The sequence below is a fragment of the Symphalangus syndactylus genome, chromosome 16 (assembly GCF_028878055.3).
Source record: "Symphalangus syndactylus isolate Jambi chromosome 16, NHGRI_mSymSyn1-v2.1_pri, whole genome shotgun sequence".
Taxonomy (NCBI): Eukaryota; Metazoa; Chordata; class Mammalia; order Primates; family Hylobatidae; genus Symphalangus; species Symphalangus syndactylus.
In genome coordinates, this window is record NC_072438.2 from 12,157,199 (window position 1) to 12,184,216 (window position 27,018).

Genomic DNA, 27,018 nt, shown 5'->3' on the forward strand with positions numbered 1-27,018 from the left:
GCGATTGCTGTCTTTTATGCAGTATCTGAATACTTTCACCTTCAAAGTCATGAAGAAGCACTAGGGTTGTTTAACTTCTAAGATAAATTACAATAAAATGTCGAGGTGAAGGGTTCCTGGTATTGTTTTATTTTTTAAAGATAAGCTTGTGTTTGGACTCAGTGGGGACAAGAGCACAGAGAATGCATAGGCAGCTGGATGACCAGCTGCATCAGCTCAGTCCCCACCATCCCACAAGCAAGCGAGAGAGGTGGCGCTTTTGAAATCGGTCAGTCAGGTATTTAGGCTTTTGTCTTAACAGCAAGTCCTGGCTGTTTGGGGCCTGATGACTGTGTTCCATGGTATCCACTCCCTGTGCACTGTGTGGGAGCCCCTCAGCTGCTTGTTGCAGGGACACAGAGCCTGGCATGGTCCAGAAGGCGGGCCTATGGGGCCTCCAGCACACAGGGAAAGTGAGCCCACACTGTGATAGGAGGACGGACACACAGGATGTGTTCTGTGTTACGGGGCTGCCGTGAAGAATTTCATTCTTTTGCAAGGACTGGAGAGAAAATTTTATGTGGAAGGTAGCCCTTGGAAATGACCTCAAAGAATAGGTAGGATGTTAGCCTGAGTTTGAAAGCCTGGAAAAAAAAAAAGGTTACAGGTTGAAGAGACCACAGCACAGCTGCAGACACTGGAGTGGGGAGATGGGAACGTGCACTGTACTGTGCACCTTTCAGGTTCATCTTGACTTTACCAGGATCATTAAATACTCAGTTCCTAGAGCTGTATTAGAACACTGCCCTTGGGGTCTTAGTCCCACAGCCACATCATCAGACACAGGGCTCTGGAGCAGATCCCTTCCATGCTGCACATCAGACCTCTTAGATGGGGGTCACGATGGTCCATCCTAACGCCACATGACCTCAAGTGGTGTAGATGTGAGGACATGTCAGTGTGGGGAAAGAAGGCCTCAGAGGGGCCAGTATCCTTGTATGCTGCCAGCCAGTACTGGACAAGTGGGCACATTCCAGCCTAAGACAGGCGTGGCCTTTGGACCAGATCACAGATCACAGATGAGATAGGTGGCTTCAGGAGGCAGGAAGTTTAACTTTCCTGAAGGTTTGGAATAAAAAGTATTCATAGGTCTGATTCAGGCTATGTTAAATGTTCTTACTGAAATTCTTTGCACTTGGGATGAATATTGTCTGCTAGAAAGGAAGAACTGAGGGTTTTCTGCCTGGGCGCGATAGACAATCAATGGAGTAGACTCAATCAGTGACACAGGGACGAACAGAGAAGGCAGAGTCTAGCGTAACTTTTTGAGTTCATATAATCAATAAGGTTGATTGCATTAATTGACTGTCTACTGTTGAGTCATGAATAGGACACAGTTCTTGCCCTCAGGAGTTTATGACCTAATAAGAGAGACGGACAAACGATTCCCAAATGAGCCCTGCCCCTGTGATCTGTGCAGTCATAGGCATGATGAGAGCTTGCAGGCAGAGGTGGGTGCCGATTGATCAAGGAGGTAGGACGAGGAGCAAAAGCTCACGAAGAAGGCTGAAGAAGCAATTAGAGTTGGGTGGCCAGCCAGGGTAGTGAAGCTGCAGGAACTCACAGCTGGAGAAAGCTTGAGAGTGGGGCAGCCACGGCCCAGGTGTGCGTCAGGAGCCAGGTCATCCAGCATGGCTGCATAAGGTGAGGAGGGCTGGGGTTGGCCCAGTCACACAGCCCCTGCCTCCTGGTAAATATGGCGACATTTTGCTGCTCTTCTACTTAAAGTCAGTGTGAGGGAGGGGAGAGAGGGGGTCAGAATGCACAGCAGCCACCAAAGACTGTGCTGAAAGCACATCCTAGAAGGTGGAGAGGGGGAAGTCAAAATCAGGCAGAGACTCTGATTTGGTAGGGAAGGAAGATAAGGGTGAATGATTAATAAGTAAAACATTCATTACAAAAAGTGTGATGAATGTTTATTCAGTGTCCTTAATGTGTACAGATTGTTTTAATATTAGACGGCCATATAGTTTATAAAAAATAAACTAGACAGCCATCACTAATCATAGTCCATATTTTAATTTAGCATCGGGTTTGGCATATATGTTGTTTGCTAATAACTGAGTAGAGAATAGTTGCCAATTTTCACACTATAATATATATTGCAGCCGAGCACAGTGGCTCACTCCTGTGATCCCAGCACTTCAGGAGGCTGAGGTGGGAGACCAGGAGCTTAAGACCAGCCTGGGCAACATAGCAAGATTCCTCTCCACAAAAAATAAAAAAAATTCAAAAAGAGAGGTATATTTCATTTGAACTTCTACAGTTAGAAAAAAAATGCTAAATTGTTCCCCCCCCCAAAAAAATCAAGATATAATTTCAGTTTTTCAAAGAAGGAACAAATCCATATATATTTTTTCTTTCTTTCTTTTTTTTGTAGAGACAGGATCTCATCATGTTGCCTAGGCTGGTGTTGAACTCCTGGGCTCAAGCAATCCTCCCACCTCAGCCTCCCAAAGTGCTAGCATTATGGGTGTAAACTACCACGCCTGACCCAAATCCATGTTTTTAACTACAAGCCAGATAGTAGTTCTGAGGTCTGAGTATTACTTCTGATTTTGGTTTAACAGCATTTAAAGGGGAAGAATAAAGAAAAATCCATATGGTTTCAGGATAAAATTATGTTGATGAGTCCTGGGTGGTTTATTCTGAAGTTGTGGAGATTACTGAGTTCTGGCTCTTTAAGCAAAAGGAAACTTGAATTAATAAGAACTGTTGTTTTTCTGCAGATAGTCTTTATGGCAGAGTCATTATCTTTTATTATTCCTCAACAAAGCATGCTCAGAAATGGGAAAACTGCCAGTACAGACATTTACCTTATCTTTCTGAGGACAATTATGAAAATAAAACCCAAAACAACTTCATTCGTGATTGTTACTACCTTTTTAAAAAAATGTAGGCCAGTCGCGATGGCTCATGCCTGTCATCCCAGCACTTTGGGAGGCCAAGGCAGGCCAATCACCTGAAGTCAGGAGTTCAAGACCAGCCTAGCCAACATGGTGAAACCCCTTCTCTACAAAAATTAGCCAGGTGTGGTGGAGGGTACCTGTAATCCTAGCTACTCAGGAGGCTGAGGTAGAAGAATCACTTGAACCCGGTTGGCAGAGGTTGCAGTGAGCCAAGGTCGAGCCACAGCACTCTAGCCTGGGTGACAGAGCAAGACTCCATCTCAAAAAAATAAAAGGAGGCCGGGCGTGGTGGCTCATGTCTGTAATCCAAGCACTTCGGGAGGCTGAGACAGGTGGGTCCTGAGGTTAGGAGATTGAGACTGTCCTGGCTAACACAGTGAAACTCCATCTCTACTAAAAATGCAAAAAATTAGCCGGGTGTGGTGGCATGTGCCTGTGGTCCCAGCTATTTGGGAGGCTGAGGCAGGAGAATCGCTTGAACCTGGGAGGCGGAGGTTGCAGTGAGCCAAGATGGTGCCACTGCACTGCAGCCTGGGCAACAGAGCAAGACTCTGTCTCAAAAAAAAAAAAATTAAAGTAAAATAATAAAAAAAATATTGAAAGAGTGATTAGTAATGAAAGTGGCCCCCAAAAAAGAGCAGTACCCAGAGGGGAGAGAGAATTCTGAATTGAGAGGAATGTTTCTAGAGTACCACAGCCAGCAGGGCACAGGCCACTGAAGTGTCTTGTATGTCTGACTGTGCAGTCCTTCCAAGTCCTGATTCTCTTGTGATGTATTGTGAAGGTGCTGTGAGTGACTTGGTTCAGGTGCGAATCTGTTAGGTTGTTGAGCAGACAGCTCTTCAGCATCCCCTGTATTACCTCTCTGTGCTGTGCAACAAATCACTACAGACCTGGTGGCTTTGAGCAGCAGCCATTTATTTCCCAGCTTCTGTGGGGAAGGAGTCCAGGCACAGCGAACTCAACCTAGGGTCTCATAAAGGCTGCATTCAGGGTGTTGGCTAGGGCTGGGTTCTCATCAGGAGACTTGACTCAGAGGATCCACATCCAGGCTCTTCTAGACTGGGGACAGAATTCCTTTTCTTAGGGCTGAAGCATTCTTGGCAGCTTTGCTTCTTCAGAGCCAGCAGTGGAGACAGAGACTCTTATAAGATAGGTGCTAAACTCTTCTGTGATACAGCCCATCATCACCTTTTGTGAATTCTGCTACTTAGAAGCAAGTCAAAGATCTCACCTGTGCTCAAGGTGGGAGGGGATTACAGGAGCTGGGGGCCTGGGGCCACTATGAGGTCTGTCTGTCACACCAAGTGCTCAACACTGGCCAGGAGAGATGCAGAGGACACCATCCATGCCCTTAGAGATGCTGTCTGTGGGAGGAATCTGCAGATGAGTTGGTCCAGTAGAGGCATGAAGTAAGTGGGGCTGTCTTTTACCACACAGCACATGGTCATGAGGCAGAGCTGGAGGTGAATTTGAATGTTGTTGTATTCAGACGTAAAGTAATTTTGCTGAGAACCAGTTGTCATGAGGTATACTTATTTACCTTACTTACCTAAAGATTATCACAGTATTTAAACTGTAACTTAAGAGGTAAAAATCTATTAGGTATGTTGATGAATATAACTTGCACAGTGGCTGGCAGCAAGTAAGCCCTGTTTGGGTGTTCAACTTTAATTTTTTGTTGAAATATGTAAGCAGGAGAGTGCACCTACCGCAAGTGTTAGTTTGTTAATTTTTAAAAACTGAACCCCCTGTATAACCAGCAGTCAATAAGAGCAACGGTAGCAGCACCTCAGAACACCCCCAGCACCTCCTTCAGTTCACTTGTCCCATCCCAGGGGTGATGTCCTGTCTCCCAGGACAACCACAACAATTTTGCATCTTCTGCACTTTTAATGAATGGTATTACATGGTGTATGTTCTTTGCAGGTTGGTCTCTTTCACTCAGCGTTGCCTTCAAGAGAGTCATCCACGTGGTTGGTTTAGAGCACATCGTGTCGCTATAGGCCATCTTATGAGGACACTAGACTATCCATCTCCTATATGGATGGACTTCTGGGTTGTTTCCAATTGTGGTTTATGAGGAGTAGGGTTGCTATCCACATTTTAGTACCTGGCTTTTTGGTGAACACATTTGCTTCTGTTGGGTATAAAATTAGGAGTGGAATTGCTGAGTCATAGGGTATGCATGTGTTCAACTTTTGTGAATGTTTCCACATGATTTTCCAAAGTGAAACCCTGTTTTGAGATCTGGAATATTGACTGTCTTTCACTCTCCTTGGACCCTAGGGCTACAGAACTGGCTACCCTTATCGATACCCTGCTCTGAGAGAGAAGTCTAAAAAATACAGCGATGTGGAGGTTCCTGCTAGTGTCACAGGTTACTCCTTTGCTAGTGACGGTGATTCGGGCACTTGCTCCCCTCTCAGACACAGTTTTCAGAAGCAGCAGCGGGAGAAGACAAGATGGCTGAACTCTGGCCGGGGTGATGAAGCTTCCGAGGAAGGGCAGAATGGAAGCAGTCCCAAGTCGAAGACTAAGGTGTGGACGAACATTACACACGATCACGTGAAACCCTTGCTGCAGTCTCTCTCGTCCGGTGTCTGCGTGCCAAGCTGTATTACCAACTGCTTGGTCTGTGCCTACCTTACTGTTCATAGTTAGATGACGTAGAGCAAGTTGGGTAGCTGGGGCTTCGGAGGCTTTGGGAATCCAGCCTTTCTGACCCAGGTGTAAAGCGAACCTTCCTTATTCACTTTCTTGTAGTCTGAACCTAAGTCCACTGAATGCGTTACTAAAATTCGGGTAATACTGTCTGCTTGAAACTGCTTAAGATGTAATGTAACTCCGCAGTAATTCCAGTATATCTCCGTATATAGCAAAAATACAAAATAATTTACATGTATTAACCTACAAATAGGAGCCCTTCTTATTTAATTCAAATTATATTCAGGGACTCTTAATACTTCATGCACAAAAAGACACTTCAGTCCTAAACCTGTATTTTAGTGTTGTGAACTCCAGTGGTTTCAAGTCACTAAAGTTTCTTCTTTAAGTCTTCAGTGTTTTCTTAAGCAGTTTTCCCTTGTGGCTCCCTGGCGTGTTCTCTGCTGACTCTTGTCCCCTGCCCTTAGTGTTATTCCCCTGCTTTCTATCCCAAAGCCTCCGAATGCACAACCCCAGCTGCCCTCTGCATGGACTGTTGCATGTGAGTAGACGGCCGTAGTGGCGAGTCACCTTCTGACTCCTGCTGGGTGCGGCATGACCCAAGTGCAGCGCAGGCCATCTGCAGGCACCAGCGACAGACGCTGCAAGGGGTGCTTCGTTTCAGCGTTAATGCCGCTCAAGTTACTGTTTGCCCTGAGAGGTGCTCCCATGTCGTGGTGCTGAGACCTCCTCCGAAGATCGGTCTTTACTCCTCCTGTAACCTACCTCTAACAGTCCACCCAGCTCTGCTTTAAACTGTAGAAGAGGCCCATTTCCAGAAGCCCCTGGAATGGAGGAGACAGGGGCTGAAGCAGACTCATCTATGCATGACTAGTTCATTAGGAGTTCAGTTGAAATTAGATTAGATGCTTCCAAAACCATGGGCAACCAAATACATAAAGCGGGGCTTTCTTTTCCCCTTATAACAGTGTTTTACTTTATAGATTTATTTAAAGAAAAAAGTTTTATCTTCCCCAGGTGGTCCTGGTGTTTTCCTGACGCAGTTGGTGAGAAGCCTCCATGCTCCTGAGCGGCCGCGTCACCTGGGCAGGGACCCTGTGTGGCCATGGGGCTCCGAGCGTGGGAGTGCGTCTCTCCTCTTCTTTCCTGCCCTCCTTGTCTCCTTTCCCCCCTTCTTCCTGTCTCCCCCTTTTCTTTCATTTGTTTATTTTTTACTTGTTTCACTTGTTAAAGGAAGTGGGCCTTATAAAACAAAAAAAACCCCAAAACACCTTTCTGCGGCTGATGTGAAGCACAGTGCTGAACTGCCATGAGGAAGTTTTCCAAAGTGTTTAGGCAGCAACGCGAGCTTCATTTACCATTAGCTTGCAAAACAACTAAGTCACTTTAGGCCTTTTAGTCAATGTGTACATCCAAGGGGAGGCCTTGCTCCGCATTTAAATTTGTTTCTTACTGTTCTGGAGTGATACAGACCATGCAGTGCTCCCAGGTTGGTATCTTTTCATTTATAATGAATTGTTGTTACTTTTTCAAATGTGTTCAAGTTTCTGAGGTTGCTGTTTGAATGTTTTGACTAAAAATTATTTTTAATAAAACGCTGGAGTTGTTTTTATCTGAGAAGATAACCATCAGTGAGTACCCACAGCTCCATGCCCATTCCACACTCTCCTCGCAGTGGCTCAGCATTTGACGGTTTTGTTGCTTTTTTTTAAAGTTGTATGATTTATGGCTATCTTATTGCCTCTCGAAAGTATTCTGAAAGGCATAACATTTGCTCTCGAAGATGGGCTTGTTTTAATGTTCAGTGCCTACTCATGCCTTAGAATTTGATTAAAAATCTCAGATTCGATTGGAGATCCAAAAAAAAATTATGAGTGGAAGGCTCAGCATGCTGACGAGATGCACTGATACTAAAACAGCCTTTAAATATTAAGGACTCATGAAGCGCTTTAAGTTTGTTTGGGATATTTTTGTAGCACTCAAAAATATTAAGTTATATAAAATATTCGACATCACCAAACTCTTCTTCCAGGTAGCTACTGTGTAAGTGTCCGTACAGTAATTTTCTTGGGTTGAAAGTTACGCAGACAGTGCATTCTGATGCTGTCATTTATTTTAATGCAAAACTTTGGTGATGCCCACTCTTGCCTCACGGTGCAGGCTCCTCACTACCCCCGGGTAGCAGCATCACATTGCTTTTCATGACCCTGTCATCTCATGCTTCCAGTTGGCTTTGGTGTTGGATGATTTTCAGAGCGGTGAACCAATGGTCTCTGAGGGGCCTCCCCTGCTGGTCCCAGGGTTATGGGGCTCAGCTCTGCCGTCAGCCTACCTTGTGACCCAGATTCAGCTGGGCTTTCCAGATGGTCCTTTTCCATCAGTCATGACTTTGACTTCCACTGTTAACATGGCAGCATCCTGCTCCCATGGCGACTCTGCTGAGTGACCCGGATTAGATGTGGTCATTGGTTCAGTCCTCTCTGTGATGTTCAGTGCATGACCAGATGTGAGATAAACTGAATAGATTGGATGCTATGTCACTTACTGTTGTCATAATTCTGACTTTTCAACTGTTCTTGATATTACAGTGGACTAAAGAGGATGGACATAGAACTTCCACCTCTGCTGTCCCTAACCTGTTTGTTCCATTGAACACTAACCCCAAAGAGGTCCAGGAGATGAGGAACAAGGTGCGTCCTGCATCGGTACTCAGCGGGGGCTTGAGTGCGGGATTGGAAGGGATGCCAGCTGCTTTGGGGGGAGGGGGTGCTTGCTTCTAGCAGAGCGCATCTGCTGTTGTTGCCACTGTTGTAACTGAAGCCATCTCTTCACACCACTGCTGTTCTACCACCAGTGTGAAGTATCAGCAGCAGACAGTTTTTGGGCCCCGTTGATTCTTGAACTGATGTTTGCTCACAGGTCAGAATTGGAAGCTGCAAAACCTGTTCTTAGCAAGAGCAGACTCCTGTCCCTGACTTTCAGGGTTCGTTCAAAGACTTGTGAGTGGCATTTGGTGTATCAGAGCACGAGCCCTGCCAGTGCTCACATCACTAGACGATGGACATGCAGCGAGTGTTTCCCCCAAGTTAATGACAGTGAGAGATAGGTGTCCTGCCCAAGCATCTGGAAGATGTGGGGAGCTGGGAATAGTCTCCATCCCTGCAGACCCACGCCCCACTAAGCAAGCATGGCGGTCACTCAGAACACATGGGGCCATCCTGCCTGCGTGGGGCAGTGGGAGAGCTGAAATGTAGCTTCCATGTGGCTGGGGCCCAAGTGCACAAGCAGCAGGGCTCCCAGGCAGCGTGGCTGCTCAGGACCGTTGATGTGTGCCTCTCTTTCCCGCCCTCAGATCCGAGAGCAGAATTTACAGGACATTAAGACGGCTGGCCCTCAGTCCCAGGTTTTGTGTGGTGTAGTGATGGACAGGAGCCTCGTCCAGGTGAGAGCCCAGAGTGTCTCTGACATTAGTGGGTGGTGGCCGTGTGACCGCCTGCTCTAAAGTTATTCTGAAATTGAGAGAGTGACTTTATGAGGTAAGTATTCTAGGCAACCAGTTACCTTTGTTAAAACCTTCATGATGAGGAACAGTTCAGGCACTTTTCCTTGAGTTCTAGATGGAGCGAGCATGCTGAGGGCTGTGTCCACCCCTCTGGTCCCGCCCCTTGTAATGCATGCATATGTGAGGGTGGCACATACACCACCAGCTTTGGGGCTCAGATTCTGCCCGGGTTCAGCAGCGTTCTGTGTAAGGCACTAGGAGAGGGTGGGTTTAGGGATTCTTGTTCTGGTACATATTGCTGTCTCCAACAAAGTGCTGCTTGGGTTGCAGAGGGGTGGGTGCCTGTAAATGTGGTGCACATTTACACACATTTCTATAAAATGACTCTACCTCGTGGCACATTGAAGATAATTGTGTAAGTAGTTATCTCTGAAAACGAATATGCCACCTAATGCTTTAACACCTGACTCTGCAGGGGTAGACGATTGTTGGATTTGTCCAGCTGTGGTCCTGGTTTCGTGTTCAGTGTCTGCACGTCCCGCCATCATCACCGCCACATTTACTGTTGACAGCTGTCCCTGCTGCATGCTCTTAGCCAGCTCCATCCTGTGCTCTCAGCTGATATTTCACAGGCTGGGCCTGGTGTGCTCTGGTGACTCAGTTTACTGTTTCAGGATGCACCTCTCTCTGACTGTACGGAAACTATCGAAGGGCTCGAGCTTACAGAGCAGACCTTTAGTCCCGCTAAATCTCTCTCTTTTAGAAAGGTACTCACTGCCCTGTCCTCAATACCTGTCTATGCGCCTTGCTCCCCTCCCCTCCTTCCTCCCCGTTTCCTCTCTTCAGGCATTGTCTTAGTTACTGAAGTAGCTTCAAATGGATCTTTAAACTGTTTGTGAGATTGTACAGAAGGTTCTGTTCTACCTACTCGATTCTTTAATTAAAACATTTGGTATGAGGTGTGATAACAATTTCCAGCATTCGAAGTTGTTGCTGAGAAATGGCCAGTCTGACCAATGTGGTGCATTTCTGCAGTTCCGCATGGGACTTTGGTCAGTGCGTGTTTTGGGTTTCAGAATTTGCCTTTTCCACAACGCTGACTGCAGACAGGCTCTTCTGGGCAGTCTGTTGCTGTTGGCAGCGGCCACTCCCGAGTGCCCTTCCACCCTCACTGGTTCAACTTTGACTGCAAATGTCATGAATGTAGCCCCTGGAGATCATATCATTGAAAGATGTCATTTCAGAGGAATGGGAATTCAGACAGTCTCTGTCAGTCCTTGTTGATAAAATGTATTTATTTGTACCTCAAAAAAAAAAAAAAAAAAAACCCTAAATAACATTTTTAAATGCCACAGAGGACAAAGACTTAGGAGAGTTTGAAAGCCCTCATTGTGATTCCCCTCTATGCATGCGTATCTAGTATGTGCAGTAGGTGGAAGATCTGTCTGAACCCACCCACGTAGAAGGAAACCTTCCCTAAGCATTTAGGCTGCTAGTGCGCAGGAGTTGGTGCCCCACGCAGAAAGTGGCCGACCGCATGGTTGAAGAATCTTAGCTGAGAGGTTTGTTTATATTCTTGTCAAAGGAAATTTCCAGAACTGTCTCTTTCACTTGACACACCTTCATTGACATGCACGTGTCAGTTTAGTGGTGTTCCAGTTCCCACATAGAAGCAGGTTCGTAGCAAAGATTCTGTATTCCTGTCTGTAATCCCTGCTAATAACATTATTTTGCATATTTACTTATTAATTCCACAGGTCCTGTTTTTCCCTGTGCTTAGAGCATTCTTCTGGCTGCCATTCTTGGAAGAACTTCTCAGTGCAGGGGAGAAAGATGACTCTGCCTATTGCTTGTTTTTCATCTTTTGGCACTTTGTTGCGGCCTTGTCAGTTATTCTTTCTCTCAGGTGTGTGAGGGCTGTGCAGGCCATGAGCCCAGCTGGCATCCTGTGTAGAGCCCACATGAAGGCAGCACTGAGGACCTTGTTAGGGCTCGCCAGAAAGCAGCCTGGGTCAACCACCAGTTACAGCTTTGTGTGTTCTGTCCCAGTGATATTCAGATGTGGTTGTGTGTCACTGTCACCTGGGGGCTTCCTGAACGATAGAGGTAGGGTCCCTACCTTCTGAACACCATGCTCACTGCGAGTGCTGCATCCAGGTGTCATTAGCAGAGAATACCACTGTGCGCTGACCCCAGAGGAAGAGAGGTTGACCCCCTGGACAGAAATCCTTGTTCAGCTTTGTGTTTTCTCTGCCTCCTTATATCTGAAGTTCACTTTTGCACCCTTGATCTTTATCCCACATTGGCTAAAATATCCCTCTTTTTGGTGAGAATGTGCTTTGGCTCCATGGGAGTCCTTTACTGGGCGATTGTTCCACTTCCTTTCATGTGAACCTCAGAGCACAGACAGTCTTGCTCCTTTTGGAACATGGAGCTGCATGTTGAGAAGTTGAGTTTTTCCTTGACCAAGCAAGGACGACTGTGTCCCACACACTCCCCTCCCCAGTGAGGCGAGTGCATGGATTCCTGCTTCCTATCTGAGAACCTGAAGAACGGGTATTTGGGACTTAAGGAGCTGGGGCTTTTCTGGAAAGGACTTTTCTTTGCCTTCCATTTCTCCCTCACTGGTGATGGCCATTCCCACAGTGCAAGTGTTGCCTTCTGATAGAATAAAGAACAGTTCAAACAGGAGTTCGAAGCCCAGCCGAAGGCTATGTTGACTTTGCTTTGGGCATCATAACATGTAACCTGAAATACATATACATATATATATATATATTTGAGACAAGGTCTCACCCTGTTGTCCAGGCTGGAATGTGGTCGGGCCATCTTGGCCCACTGCAACCTCCGCCTCCTGGGCTCAAGCAATCCTCCCTCCTCCCACCTCAGCCTCCTGAGTAGCTGGGACTACAGGTGCACATCACCACACCTGGCTAATTTTTGTATTTTTTTGTAGAGACTGGGTTCCGCCATGTTGCCCAGGCTGGTCTCAAACTCCTGAGCTCAAGCAGTCCACCTGACTCAGCCTCCCAAAATGCTGGGATTATAGGGTGTGAGCCACTGCGCCCGGCATAACCTGAAATAATTTTGGCTGCCTTCTGGATTCAATTGCAAGTGAAATGAAGGATTAGAGATGAAGATGTGAGTCTACACTGCAAGCTATTCAGCCCAGGGAAGGACTCTTGTGTTCCCATGTGCACCTCACCAGGGGCTGTGTTCTCCACCAGCCTTCATGCCGTGTGGTAGAAATGCAGAGGGGCAATGAGGTCACTCCTCAGACTCTCTCAGTGACCTGTGTCGAGCACCTAACCTGTGCATGGTCCAGCACTGGGAATGCCAGTCCAGATCCAAGTCGGTCCTGCTTGTGGATGAAAACCTGATGCTCAGAGAGGTCAGTCGCTAATGCAGGTTGCACAGCCTCGGGCGGAGCTCTTGTTCCACCCAGGTTACCTCAGTCAAATATGGAAAGTGTTACTGGGCCTGTGTTTTGCTTTAAAGCCTTGTCAGGTGACAGGGAGGTGAGGGGAGTGGCAGGAGGGGAAGCTAGGCACATCCTGGTTTCTTGTCTGTGTTGTCCACGAGTGGCGTATGTTTCTCTGCATCTCAGTCATTGCTCTGTGTCCTTTCCTGCAGAGGAATATGATTCTCTGTTTCCGTAACTAATCTTGACAGCAGCTTAACCCTTAGCTGCGGTCTTTGGAGGAGGGAGCTCTCTACCACTGGGGACCTGCTGCGCTGTGCCTCGGGCTTCAGCTCTCTCAGTATGAGACAGCCCCGCTTGTCCTTTGGGGCACTGAAATTGGGAACAAGGGTTTTGGTGTCTATGTGCCAATGGATTTTTATTTTTATTTTTATTTTTATTTTTATTTTGAGACAGCATCTTACTCTGTGGCCCATGCTGGAGTGCAGTTGTGCGATCACAGCTCACTGCAGCCTCGACCTCTCAGGCCAAAAGAATCCTCCCACTTCAGCCTCCTCAGTAGCTGGGACTACAGGTGCATGCCACCACGCCTGGCTAATTTTTAATTATTTTGTAGAGACAAGGTCTCACTATGTTGCCCAGGCTGCTTGAACTCCTGGGCTCAAGCAATCCTTCTGCCTTGGCCTCCCAAAGTCCTGGGGATTATAAGCATGAGCTGTGGCGCCTGGCTGTTTATTCTTTTTTTGTTTGTTTGTTTATTTTGTTTGAGACGGAGTCTTGCTCTCTTGCCCAGGTTGGAGTGCAGTGGCGCAATCTCGGCTCACCTCAACCTCCGCCTCCCACATTCAAGTGATTCTTTTGCCTCAGCCTCCCGAGTACCTGGGATTACAGGTGCCCACCACCACGCCTGGTTAATTTTTTTGTATTTTTAGTAGAGACAGGTTTTCGCTGTGTTGGCCAGCGTGGTCTTGAACTCCTGACCTCAGGTGATCCACCCGCCTCAGTTTCCCAAAGTGCTGGGATTACAGGTGTGAGCCACCATGCCTGGCCTGATAGTTGATTCTTGATATTTGATTCCTTTACAAATAATTTTAACCACTTGATTTAAATGAACTTAAGCATTTCTCTTGTATCACCTTCTCATTTCATTGGCAGTGATATCAGGATGCAGGTGCAGCCAGCCAAACTGCCGTTGCTGGGATACCGTCTCTAGAGTGCCATCATGTGAGGGCTCTTAGCAGTGGCCAGCCCAGCGGCTCCTCCTTCAGATAGTGAGGCAGGCCTCTGGTCAGGGAAAGACTTGGCTCGGGCCACAAAGCTAAGACATGGCAGACAGGACTCAGCTTCCTGTCTTGGTGAGGCAGGGCAACTTCTTAACGAACAGCCAATGGGCCTCGAGTCAGACCTGGTTCAGAAGAGGGTTCCCTTTGACCTGTTGCTGTCGAGAGTCTCCAGGCTCCTGGGCAAAGGTTGCCTATTCCAGCAGCCCATCCGTCCCTCCCGGAGCTCTGTGTCACTGGTCAGCACTGGGTACGCAGCATGCTAGGTGGTAACCTCAGCCCATCCCAGTCAGTCCAGGTTCCCCTGTCTCTGCTTGAGGAGCAGTCGGCCCGTGTGAGTTGAATTTCCCGAGTCAGCCCAGCTAGGATGCTCTCCATCTCTAGTGTTCACCCCTCACTGAGAGGAGCACTGAAGGACCAGGCCTGGCATCCAAAGAATTGTGGATTCTCCTGTTTGTATTTGGTTTTGGAAGCTGTCAGTCATGTGCATGTGTGTAAGTGCTGGATAACTGTCTTAGAAGTGAGCTCCAGGGTAGCCGGGCGTGGTGGCGGGCGCCTGTAGTCCCAGCTACTCGGGAGGCTGAGGCAGGAGAATGGAGTGAACCTGGGAGGCGGAGCTTGCAGCGAGCTGAGATTGTGCCACTGCACTCCAGCCTGGGTGACAGTGCAAGACTCCATCTCAAAAAAAAAAAAAAAAAAAAAGTGAGCTCCAGGGAATTGGGGGACATTTTCCTGTCCCTGACCCAATCAGGCTGCACTGTGGGCACAGCGCTGTGCTGGGGCAGGTGGCTGTGAGTGGACTGCACCCCATGATGCCCACCCAGCCCACTGTGCCGGCCTGCAGGCTCCACCTCCTGCTTTAAGATTGGTGTGGTCTGTGAGCCACTTTTGTGCTTCGCTTTGCTTTCCTCTTTTTTTCTTTGGTACAAATTTTCAGTTTTCCAAATTCCTCAGCTAAACGCTGGTGTCTTGGGACATTTTGTTATCTCTGAATGTTTTGGGATAAGTTTCAGGAACTAGTTATAAACTAACCATAGTCAAAAGAACAGAACTTACCTGTGCTCTTAGAATATAAGCAAAGCTCCTAGCATGCCTTACGCTGAGTGTTGTACCTCGTGACAGTTTCTGATGTCATGAGGAAAAGTTACCTTTAAACAGTAACAGGAAAGGGCCTCTTCCCCTTCTGCTCCACAGTGAGGAGTGGGCACCCTCCCAGAGGTGCTCTGTGCTCTTGGGTCTGCACTGGGCTTTTGCTTCTGAAACCTGGAAGGCTCTGTAGGATTTCTTTTGTGGTTAATGTCTGTTCATCGTGGCACTGACCTGTGTTTCCATTATCTACCACTGAAGGCTGCAGCTCAGCCTAGGCCTCGGTCCCATGGCAGTACAGTCTCAGGGGTCTCTGCTCCTGGAAAGCCTCCTGCCCCTGCCCTGCCTGCAGCCTGCCTGGGAGGAGGGAGAGTCCCCACTGGGCTGGGCTCCTACAGACCAGATGTGCCTTTCATCCACAGGGAGAGCTGGTGACGGCCTCCAAGGCCATCATTGAGAAGGAGTACCAGCCCCACGTCATTGTGAGCACCACGGGCCCCAACCCTTTCACCACACTCACGGACCGTGAGCTGGAGGAGTACCGCAGGGAGGTGGAGAGGAAGCAGAAGGGCTCTGAAGGTGAGTGCTTGTGTTGCTGGGCACGACCACTCCAGAAGGCGAAAGTGCTCTGGGAGCTTCTCTGTGGTCCAGGTCCAGGTGCTGGCTGTGGGTGGTGATAAGAATAGTCACATGCATCAAAGACAAACCAGAACTTTATCCAGTACTCATTTCCAACCTAGTCGCTCAGGCCAGAATGGAAGAAATTGCAGGCCGGGCGCAGTGGCTCATGCCTTTAATCCAGCACTTTGGGAGGCCAAGGAGGGCGGATGACCTGAGGTCGGGAGTTCGAGACCAACCTGACTAACATGGAGAAACCGCATCTCTACCAAAAATACAAAATTAGGCCGGGTGCGGTGGCTCACGCCTGTAATCCCAGCACTTTGGGAGGCCGAGGCGGGCAGATCACGAGGGCATTAGATCGAGACCATCCTGGCTAATACGGTGAAACCCTGTCTCTACGAAAAATAGAAAAAAAATTAGCCGGGTGTGGTGGCAGACACCTGTAGTCCCAGCTACTTGGGAGGCTGAGGCAGGAGAATGGCATGAACCCGGGAGGCAGAGCTTTCAGTGAGCTGAGATTGCGCCACGGCACTCCAGCCTGGGTGACAGAGTGAGACTCTTGTCTCTAAATAGATAAATAAATAAATAAATAAATAAATACAAATACAAAATTAGCCAGGTGTAGTGGCGCATGCCTGTAATCCCAGCTACTTGGGAAGGCTGAGTCAGGAGAATCGCTTGAACCCAGGAGGCGGAGGTTGCGGTGAGCCGAGATCGTGCCATTGACTCTAGCCTGGGCATCTCAAAAAAAAAAAGAAATTGCAAAGTTAGGCACACTTGTGAGTGGCCCTGGCTAGGAGGGAGACGTCTGTAAATGACGATGTGGAGGACTAGTGGTGGCCCCTCACAAGAGTCTGCGGGCCGTACTAAGACACGCCAGGGCCCCTCTGCCAAAACAAGGCTGACCTTGAAGATGTCCTGCCATGGTCCCATCCAGCAGCTGTGACGAGAGGAGACAGCAGAAGCGAGGGGCAACCCACAGAGCTCTTGGCTGGAGGGCATTGGTCTTTCTCCCAGGGGGGTTTCTGTCCACATGGAGTGACCAGAACATTGACAAAAGAATTCACTAATTTGGATCAGTTAACGGGAAAGCCAGCATGCATATTATTATTATTATTTTTGAGATGAAGTCTTGCTCTGTCGCCAGGCTGGAGTGCAGTGGCACAATCTCAGCTCACTGCAATCTCCGCCTCCTGGGTTCAAGCAATTCTCCTGCCTCAGCCTCCCGAGTAGCTGGGACTACAGGTGTGTGCCACCACACCCAGCTAATTTTTGTATTTTTAGTAGAGGTGGGGTTTCACCATGTTGGCCAGGACTGTCTCAATCTGTTGAACTCGCGATCCGCCCACCTTGGCCTCCCAAAGTGCTGGGATTACAGGTCTGAGCCACTGCGCCTGGCCCTGAATATTATTTTAAGAGACATTTGTCTCTCTCTTTTTTAAATTAATTATACTTTAAGTTTTGGGATACATGTACAGAACGTGCAGGTTTGTTACATAGGTATACATGTGCCATGGTGGTGGCACATGTATGGGTGGCACCTATCATCTACATTAGGTATTTCTCCTAATGCTATCCTTCCCCTAGCCCCACACCCCCGACAGGCCCTGGTGTGTGATGTCGCTTTCCCTGTGTCCATGTGTTGTAATTGTTCAGCCCCCACTTACGAGTGAGAACATGCGGTGTTTGGCTTTCTGTTCCTGTGTTAGTTTGCTGAGAATGATGGTTTCCAGCTTCATCCATGTCCCTGCAAAGGACATGAACTCATCCTTTTTTATGATTGCATAGTATTCCATGGTGTGTATGTGCCACATTTTCTTTGTCCAGTGTATCATTGATGGGCATTTGGGTTGGTTCCAAGTCTTTGGTATTGTGCATAGTGGTGCAGTACACATATGTGTGCATGTGTCTTTATTGTAGAATGTTTATAATCCTTTGGTTATATACCCAGTAATGGGATTGCTGGGTAAAATGGTATTTCTGGTTTTAGATCCTTGAGGAACTGCCACACTGTCTTCCACAATGGTTGAACTAATTTACACTCCCACCAACAGTGTAAAAGTGTTCCTATTTCTCCACATCCTCTCTAGCTTCTGTTGTTTCCTGACTTTTTAATGATCGCCACTGTAACTGGTGTGAGATGGTATCTCACTGTGGTTTTGATTTGCATTTCTCTAATGACCAGTGATGATGAGCTTTTTTTTCATGTTTGTTGGCCACATAAATGTCTTCTTTTGAGAAGTGTCTGTTTATATCCTTCGTCCACTTTTTGATGGGGTTGTTTTTTTCTTGTAAATTTGTTTAAGTTCCATGTAGATCCTGGATATGAGCCCTTTGTCAGATGGATAGATTGCAAAAATTTTCTCCCATTCTGTAGGTTGCCTGTTCACTCTGATGATAGTTTCTTTTGCTATGCAGAAGCTCTTTAGTTTAATTAGATCCCATTTGTCAATTTTGGCTTTGTTGCCATTGCTTTTGGTGTTTTAGTCATGAAGTCTTTGTCCATGCCTATATCCTGAATGGTATTGCCTAGGTTTTCTTCTAGGATTTTTACGGTTTTAGGTCTTATGTTTAACCCATCTTGAGTTAATTTTTGTATAAGGTGTAAGGAAGGGGTCCAGTTTCAGTTTTCTGCATATGGCTATCCAGTTTTCCTAACACCATTTATTAAATAGGGAATCCTTTTCCCATTGCTTGTTTTTGTCCAGTTTGTCAAAGATCAGATGGTTGTAGATGTCTGGCATTATTTCTGAGGCCTCTGTTCGGTTCCATTGGTCTATATGTCTGTTTTGGTACCAGTACCATGCTGTTTTGGTTACTGTAGCCTTATAGTATAGTTTGAAGTCAGGTAGTGTGATGCCTACAGTTTTGTTCTTTTTGCTTAGGATTGTCTTGGCCAAACGGGCTCTTTTTTGGTTCCATATGAAATTTAAAGTAGTTTTTTCTAATACTGTGAAGAAAGTCAGTGGTAGCTTGATGGGCATAGCATTGAATCTATAAATTACTTTGGGCAGTATGGCCATTTTCACAATACTGATTCTTTGTATCCATGAGCATGGAATGTTTTTCTATTTGTTTGTGTCCCCTCTTATTTTGTTGAGCAGTGGTCTGTAGTTCTCCTTGAAGAGGTCTTTCACATCCCTTGTAAGTTGTATTCCCAGGTATTTTATTCTCTTTGTAGCAATTGTGAATGGGAGTTCTCTCATGATTTGGCTCTTTGTCAATTATTGGTGTGTAGGAATGCTTGTGATTTTTGCACATTGATTTTGTATCTTGAGACTTTGCTGAAGTTGCTTATCAGCTTAAGGAGATTTTGGGCTGAGATGATGGAGTTTTCTAAATATACAGTCATGTCATCTGAAAACAGAGACAATTTGACTTCCTCTCTTCCTATTTGAATACACTTTATTTTTCTCTCTTGCCTGATTGCCCTGGCCAGACCTCTAATACTATGTTGAATAGGAGTGGTGAGAGAGGGCATTCTTGTCTTGTGCCAGTTTTCAAAGGGAATGCTTCCAGCCTTTGCCCATTCAGTATGATATTGGCTGTGGGTTTGTCATAAATAGCTCTTATTATTTTGAGATACATTCCATCAATACCTAGTTTATTGAGAGTTTTTAGCATGAAGGGGTGTTGAATTTTATTGAAGGCCTTTTCTGCATCTATTGAGATAATCATGTGGTTTTTGTCATTGGTTCTTTTTATACGATGGATTACGTTTATTGATTTGCATATGGTTTTTTTGTTATTTGTTTTTTTTTTTTTCCTGAGACAGAGTCTCCCTCTGTCACCAAAGCTGGAGTGCAGTGGTGCAATCTTGGTTCACTGCAACCTTCACCTCCTGTGTTCAAGCCTCAGCCTCCTGAGTACTTGAGACTACAGACACACTCCACCACACCTGGTTAATTTTTGTATTTTTATTAGAGACGGGGTTTCACCATGTTGGCCAGGATGGTCTCGATCTTCTGACCTTGTGATCCACCTGCCTCAGCCTCCCAAACTACTGGGATTATAGGTGTGAGCCACTGTGCCCAGTTGATTTGCATATGTTGAACCAGCCTTGCATCCCAGGGATGAAGCCAACTTGATCGTGGTGGATAAGCTTTTTGATATGCTGCTGGATTCGGTTTGCCAATATTTTATTGAGGATTTTCGCATTGATGTTCATCAGGGATATTGGCCTGAAATTTTCTTTTTTTGTTGTGTCTCTGCCAGTTTTTGGTATCAGGACGATGCTGGCCTCATACAATGAGTTAGGGAAGAGTCCCTCTTTTTCTATTGTTTGTAATAGTTTCAGATGGAATGGTACCTACCAGCTCCTTTTTGTACCTCTGGTAGAATTTGGCTGTGAATCTGTCTGGTCCTGGGCTTTTTTTGGTTGGTAGGCTATTTATTACTACCTCAATTTCAGAGCTTGTTACTGGTCTATTCAGGGATTTGACTTCCTCCTGATTTAGTCTTGGGAGGGTGTATGTATCCAGGAATTTATCCATTTCTTCTAGATTTTCTAGTTTATTTGTGTAGAAGTGTTTATAGTATTCTCTGATGGTAGTTTGTATTTCTCTGGGATCAGTGGTGATCTCCCCTTTATCATTTTTTATTGTCTGTTTGATTCTTCTCTCTTTTCTTCTTTATTAGTCTGGCTAAATGGCTATCTATTTTATCAATCTTTTCAAAAAACCAGCTCCTGGATTCATTGATTTTTTTTGAAGGCTTTTTTGAGTCTCTCTCCTTCAGTTCTGCACTCATCTTAGTTGTTTCTTCTGCTAGCTTTTGAATTTGTTTGCCCTTTCTTCTCTAGTTCTTTTAATTATGATGTTAGGGTGTCAATTTTAGATCTTACCCTCTTTCTCCTGTGGGCATTTAGTGCTATAAATTTCCCTCTAAACACTGCTTTAGCTGTGTCCCAGAGATTCTGGTACGCTGTGCCTTTGTTCTCATTGTTTTCAAAGAACTTACTTATTTCTGCCTGAATTTTGTTATTTACCCAGTAGTCATTTAGGAGTAGGCTATTCAGTTTCCATGTAGTTATGCAGTTTTGAGTGAGTTTCTTAATCCTGAGTTCTAATTTGATTGCACTGTGGTCTGAGAGACTGTTTGTTATGATTTCCATTCTCTTGCGTTTGCTGAGGAGTGTTTTACTTCCAATTATGTGGTCAATTTTAGAATAAGTGCGATGTGGTGCTGAGAAGAATGTATATTCTGTTGATTTGGGGTGGAGAGTTCTGTAGATGTCTGTTAGGTCCACGTGGTCCAGAGCTGAGTTCAAGTCCTGAATATCTTTGTTAATTTTCTGTCTTGTTGATCTAATATTGAAAGTGGGGTGTTAAAATTTCCCACTATTATTGTGTGGGAGTCTGAGTCTCTTTATGGTCTCTAAGAACTTGCTTTATGAATCTGGGTGCTCCTGTATTGGGTGCATGTATATTTAGGATAGTTAGTTCTTCTTGTTGCATTGATCCCTTTACCATTATGTAATGCCCTTCTTTGTCTTTTTAAATTTTTGTTGGCTTAAAGTCTGTTTTATTAGAGACTAGGATTGCAACTCCTGCTTTTTTTTTGCTTTCCTTTTGCTTGGTAAATATTCTTCTATCCCTTTATTTTGAGCCAGTGTATATCTTCGCATGTGAGACGGGTCTCCTGAATACAGCACACTGACGGGTCTTGACTCTTTATCCAGTTTGCCAGTCTGTGTCTTTTTTTTTTTTTTTTTTTTTTTTTTTTGAGACGGAGTCTTGCTCTGTCGCCCAGGCTGGAGTGCAGTGGCACAATCTCGGCTCACTGCAAGCTCTGCCTCCCGGGTTCACGCCATTCTCCTGCCTCAGCCTCTCCAAGTAGCTGGGACTACAGGCGCCCACCACCACGCCCAGCTAATTTTTTTTTTTTTTGTATTTTTAGTAGAGACGGGGTTTCACCGTGGTCTCGATCTCCTGACCTCGTGATCCGCCCACCTCGGCCTCCCAAAGTGCTGGGATTACAAGTGTGAGCCACCGCGCCCGGCCCAGTCTGTGTCTTTTAATTGGGGCATTTAGCCCGTTTACATTTAAGGTTAATATTGTTATGTGTGAATTTGATCCTGTCATTATGATGCCGGCTGGTTATTTTGCCCGTTAACTGATGCAGTTTCTTCATAGTGTTGATGGTCTTTACAATTTGGTGTGTTTTTGCAGTGGGTGGAACCAGTTTTTGCTCTCCATATTTAGTGCTTGCTTCAGGAGCTATTGTAAGGCAGGCCTGGTGGTGAGAAAATCTCTCAGCATTTGCTTGTTTGTAAAGGAGTTTATTTCTCCTTCACTTATGAAGCTTAGTCTGGCTGGATATGAAATTCTGGGTGGAAAATTTTTTTTTTTTTTTTTTTTTTTTTTGAGATGGAGTCTTGCTCTGTCACTCAGGCTGGAGTGCAGTGGCGCGATCTCGGCTCACTGCAAGCTCCGCCTCCCAGGTTCACACCATTCTCCTGCCTCAGCCTCCCCAGCAGCTGGGACTACAGGTGCACGCCAGCACGCCCAGCTAATTTCTTTGTATTTTTAGTAGAGATGGGGTTTCACCGCGTTAGCCAGGATGGTCTCGATCTCCTGTCCTCATGATCTGCCCGCCTTGGCCTCCCAAAGTGCTGGGATTACAGGCGTGAGCCACTGCGCCTGGCCGAAAATTCTTTAAGAATGTTGAATATTGGCCCCCACTCTCTTCTGGCTTGTAGGGTTTCCGCAGAGAGATCTGCTGTTAGTCTGATGGGCTTCCCTTTGTGGGTAACCCGACCTTTCTCTCTGGCTGCCCTTAACATTTTTTCCTTCATTTCAACCTTGGTGAATCTGATGATTATGTGTCTTGGGGTTGCTCTTCTTGAGGAGTATCTCTGTGGTGTTTCTGTATTTCCTGAATTTGAATGTTGGTCTGTCTTGCTAGGTTGGGGAAGTTCTCCTGGATAATATCCTGAAGAGTGTTTTCCAACTTGGTTTCATTCTGCCTGTCACTTTCAGGCACACCAATCAGACGTAGCTTTGGTCTTTTCACATAGTCCCATATTTCTTGGAGGCTTTGTTCATTCCTTTTCATTCTCTTTTCTTTTAATCTTTACACTTTATTTCATTAAGTTGATCTTCAGTCTCTGATATATCCTTTCTTCTGCTTGATTGATTTGGCTATTGATACTTGTGTATGCTTCACGAAGTTCTCATGCTTTGTTTTTCAGCTCCATCAGATCATTTATGTTCTTCTCTAAACTGGTTATTCTACTTAGCAATTCCTCTAACCTTTTTTCAAGGTTCTTAGCTTCCTTGCATGGGGTTAGAACATGCTCCTTTAGCTCGGAGGAGTTTGTTATTACCGACCTTCCGAAGCCTACTTCCGTCAATTCATCAAACTCATTCTCTGTCCAGTTTTCTTCCCTTGCTGGCAAGGAGTTGTGATCCTTTGGAGGAGAAGAGGCATTCTGGTTTTTGGAATTTTCAGCCTTTTCACACTGGTTTTTCCTTGTCTTTGTGGATTTATCTACGTTTGGTCCTTGATGTTGGTGACCTACGGATGGGGTTTTGGTGTGGATGTCCTTTTTGTTGATGTTGATGCTTTCTGTTTGTTAGTTTTCCTTCTAACAGACAGGCCCCTCTGCAGCAGGTCTGTTGGAGTTTGCTGGAGGTCCACTCCAGACCCTGTTTGCCTGGGCATCACCAGCGGAGGCTGCAGAACAGCAAAGATTGCTGCCTGTTCCTTCCTCTGGAAGTTTCGTCCCAGAGGGGCCCCTGCCAGATGCCAGCTGGAGCTCTCCTATATAAGGTGTCTGTTGACCCCTGCTGGGAGGTGTCTCCCCATCAGGAGGCATGGGGGTCAGGGACCCACTTGAGGAGGCAGTCTGTCCCTTAGCAGAGCTCGAGCACTGTGCTGGGAGATCTACTGCTCTCTTCAGAGCCGGCAGGCAGTAACTTCAGTCTGCTAAAGTTGTGCCCACAGCCGACTCTTCCTCCAGGTGCTCTGTCCCAGGGAGATGGGAGTTTTATCTGTAAGTCCCTGACTGGGGCTGCTGCCTTTCTTTCAGAGATGCCCCACCCAGGGAGGAGGAATCTAGAGGGTCAGTCTGGCTACAGTGGCTTAGCAGAGCTGCGGTGGGCTCTGCCCAGTTTGAACTTCCTGGCAGCTTTGTTTACACTGTGAGGGGCGAATGGCCTACTCAAGCCTCAGTAGTGGTGGACGCCCCTCCCCCCACCAAGCTCCAGCATCCCAGGTCAACTTCAGACTGCTGTGCTGGCAGCAAGAAGTTCAAGCCAGTGGATCTTAGCTTGCTGGGCTCCATGGGGGTGGGATCTGCTGAGCTAGGCCACTTGGCTCCCTGGCTTCAGCCCCCTTTCCAGGGGTGTGAAGGGTTCTGTCTTGCTGGCATTCCAGGCGCCACTGGGGTATCAAAAAAAACTCCTGCAGCTAGCTCAGTGTCTGCCGAAATGGCTGCACAGTTTTGTGCTTGAAACCCAGGGTCCTGGTGGTGTAGGCAGCCAAGGGAATTTCCTGGTCTGTGGATTGCAAAGACCAAGGGAAAAGCATAGTATCTGAGCCGGAATGCACCGTTTCTCAAGGCACAGTCCCTCACGGCTTCCCTTGGCTAGAGGAGGGAGTTCCCCGACTCCTTGCACTTCCTGGGTGAGGTAACACCCCACCCTGCTTCGGCTCGCCCTCTGTGGGCTGCACCCACTGTCTAACTGGTCCCAGTGAGATAAGCCAGGTACCTCAGTTGGAAATGCAGAAATCATCTACCTTCTGCGTTGATCTCACTGGGAGCTGCAGACCAGAGCTGTTCCTGTTCGGCCATGTTGCCAGTCACCCTGGCATTTGTCTCTTTATGAACACAGTATTTCTGTCTGTTGAGGCTTCACTGGGGAGAGACCTCCTTTACTTGGTTTGATTCATTAACACTCACCGTTGCTGAGCAGTCATTGTGCCGGGCACATGCCCAGTGCTATTCTGCATACATCTCATCTCATTCTCAAAGTAACCCTGAGAGGTAGGTCATTTTCCCCCAGTTGGAGCAGAGGAATAGGGAGCTCAGACAGGGCGGCTCCCAAGAACGAGGTTGTGCGTGGCCGAGTCCTGATTTGGACAGAAGCGCACTGCCTTCCTCACTGAGTCTTTGGTCACAGCAGTCAGCCCCGGCCTCTGTGCAGGGGGACGCTCTGAATGTCCTTACCGTGCTTGTGTATAGGGCGTGGGGTTTCTGACAGAAACTCTCTTTCTCCATAAACCTTGAGGGTTTCCTGTGCAGGTGTGGTCACAGGCCTGAGGGTGAAAATGCTGACTGCCCTGGCATGTGCCCAGGTCCCATCAGGACTGGCTGGTGCAGCCTGTACTTCTCTTGGTAGCTTGCTGACAAAGGCAGTCGTGTTTTTGTCAAAGATGGGGCAGTCTTACAATGAATAAAAATAAGCGGCTCAGGTTTGAGACCCTCATGGAGCAGGTGGTTTCAAATGTCAGGCTTTGAAAAGGAAATGTTGAGAACTAACGAGAGAAGCAGGTCTCCAAAGCCTCTTCCTTGAGGGCTTTTGGGGATCAGCTGCTTTTCCCCCAGGCTCCCTGCTACCAGCTCTCTTGTCCACTAGGCTCTGAGCAGCCTTGGTGCTGGCACGAAGAAGAACCAGGGGCACAGGGACCCCTGCCAGGAGGCTCCCGCCAGCATCCTCAGGGCCGTAAGCTCCAACTCAGGTTTTTACTGAAACCTCAGTGTGCTTCTCAGTCCTCCGGGGTCAGCCTTGCTGGAGCCAACTCGGTGTGTGGGACTGACTGTTGCCCTCCTGGGCCGTAGTCACCCTGGGATCTAGGCACTCCTCCCAAGAGGACCTCTTAACCGGTTTTTGTCTTGTTCTAGACCAGCCACTGCATTACGTAGTTGCTACTGAAATTTGAGGTGCTGGGTTGTGTTTCAGTGTTACCCCGCTATTTACTATTCAGGCCACCACACGCCGGGCCCTGCTGCTGGTTGTCTCCCTCCAGTGAAGCTTTGTCTGAGCCATTGCTGTAATTACCTGCCTTAGAGCGAGAACTAGAGGTAGTCAGCTTGAGCTGTGGGTCATGTGGCCTAATCCTAGTTTCTGTGCACATGTATACAGACCTGTGTCTGCCCTTTGGGGTCTCCTGGGATCTGAGTAACCTGGATTGTTTTTAAGTCAAACAAGATACCTGGAGTTTCCCCCGATGTGTGAGGCTCCTTCAGCAGGGCTGTGATGGCAGCTGAGTGGATGGGGACAGGCTCTGGCCATGCTCTGTGATCACAGAGCTGTCAGCAGGAGAACCCACAGGAGGTCTGATCTAGCCCTTGGCGTGGGCTGAGGGGAGTGTGTGCCACAGGTAAAATGCAGTCTGGCTGCCAGAGGTCAGCACCTTTTCCTGGTTGAGGCTATATGCTCACTCAGCTAGGTGGTATGCCGGCCTTTTTATGGACGCCTGGCTTCTGGAAGGTAGCTGCCAGTGTGGTACTTGGGGAGGCGAGCCAGCTGTTAGGGTGGGAGCAGAGGCCCTGGGAGCTCAGAAGGGTGATGACAGCTGCTTGTTCAAAATATGGACCTGCTGATCCTAAGCTATTAGTCTAAACTTCTGAAATACAGAGATGGAAGGAGTTAGAATAGTCTTGGTCCATATTTTCCCCAAAATGAGAAGTAGACTTGGAATCCTTTTCTATATCCAGGATCCTAGTTCCTGCATTTTTTCCTCTGGTTCTTATTAGCATTTTTCACTTTAAAAAGTAAAAATACGCATTACAGTTGCCCAGTTTAAATTATTGGGATAAAATGCCCTACCACAGAATTAAAACCAAAATAATGCTCATGTGATGTCCCTTGAGGTGGTGAGTGGGTTGAGGACCCTCAGCCACCTGCTCAGCAGGGAGAAGGCAGGGAGGGAGGGGTCCCTACTCGCACAGGACAGCGGGGGACAGGCCAGGGCATGCCATTCAAGTCCATCACAGGTGGCTCTGGCAGATTCTCTTTGGAATAAGAATAGAAATAAGTTTTGTATCTGAAGTTGGTTAAGTTTCTCTGAAATTCGCATCAGTCAACACCCAGGTCACAGCTTCCTTTATCCTCTCTTGGAGAGGATCAGGGAAAGGGTTGAGAGAGCCCTGCCTTCTCAGAGGGCGGCTGAGCGGGCTGCCCCATCTGCCACGGAGGCGGGTGAAGGCTCATGGCGTGGCGTCCACAGCTCCTACCATATCCTTCTTGCTTCTCTGCAGAGAATCTGGACGAGGCTAGAGAACAGAAAGAAAAGAGTCCTCCAGACCAGCCTGCGGTCCCCCACCCACCTCCCAGCACTCCCATCAAGCTGGAGGAAGGTGAGCTCAGGGTGACAGCGGCCGCCACTGTGGGAGGGTGCACGGCTCGTGCGCGCTGTGGCAGAATGTGGCGGGAGTTGTGTTAACACCAACACAGAAGTGTGTGCTTGCATCAGCGCCAGGACGTGACACCTTTCTCCTCCTGTATTGGTTCTGTCCTGGGTAACTCCAGGCAAAACAGATTTGTA

The 27,018-nt window shown here is 47.2% G+C and overlaps 1 protein-coding gene across 25 annotated transcripts in view; it reads left to right on the forward strand.

The window, feature by feature from the left end:
- ADD1 (adducin 1) overlaps window positions 1–27,018 on the forward strand; it is a 92,704-nt gene that overhangs the window by 61,891 nt on the left and 3,795 nt on the right. For 9 of the 25 annotated variants that reach the window (XM_055245558.2, XM_055245552.2, XM_063619686.1 and 6 more), the window contains 5 exons: window positions 5,238–5,489; window positions 8,204–8,305; window positions 8,968–9,057; window positions 15,327–15,483; window positions 26,732–26,830. In XM_055245558.2, coding sequence (XP_055101533.1) covers window positions 5,238–5,489; window positions 8,204–8,305; window positions 8,968–9,057; window positions 15,327–15,483; window positions 26,732–26,830 — 700 coding nt within the window. Of the gene's footprint in view, window positions 1–5,237; window positions 5,583–8,203; window positions 8,306–8,967; window positions 9,058–9,791; window positions 9,885–15,326; window positions 15,484–26,731; window positions 26,831–27,018 lie in introns of all 25 variants that reach the window. The other 16 variants (XM_055245554.2, XM_055245548.2, XM_063619671.1 and 13 more) reach the window with 3 other exon arrangements.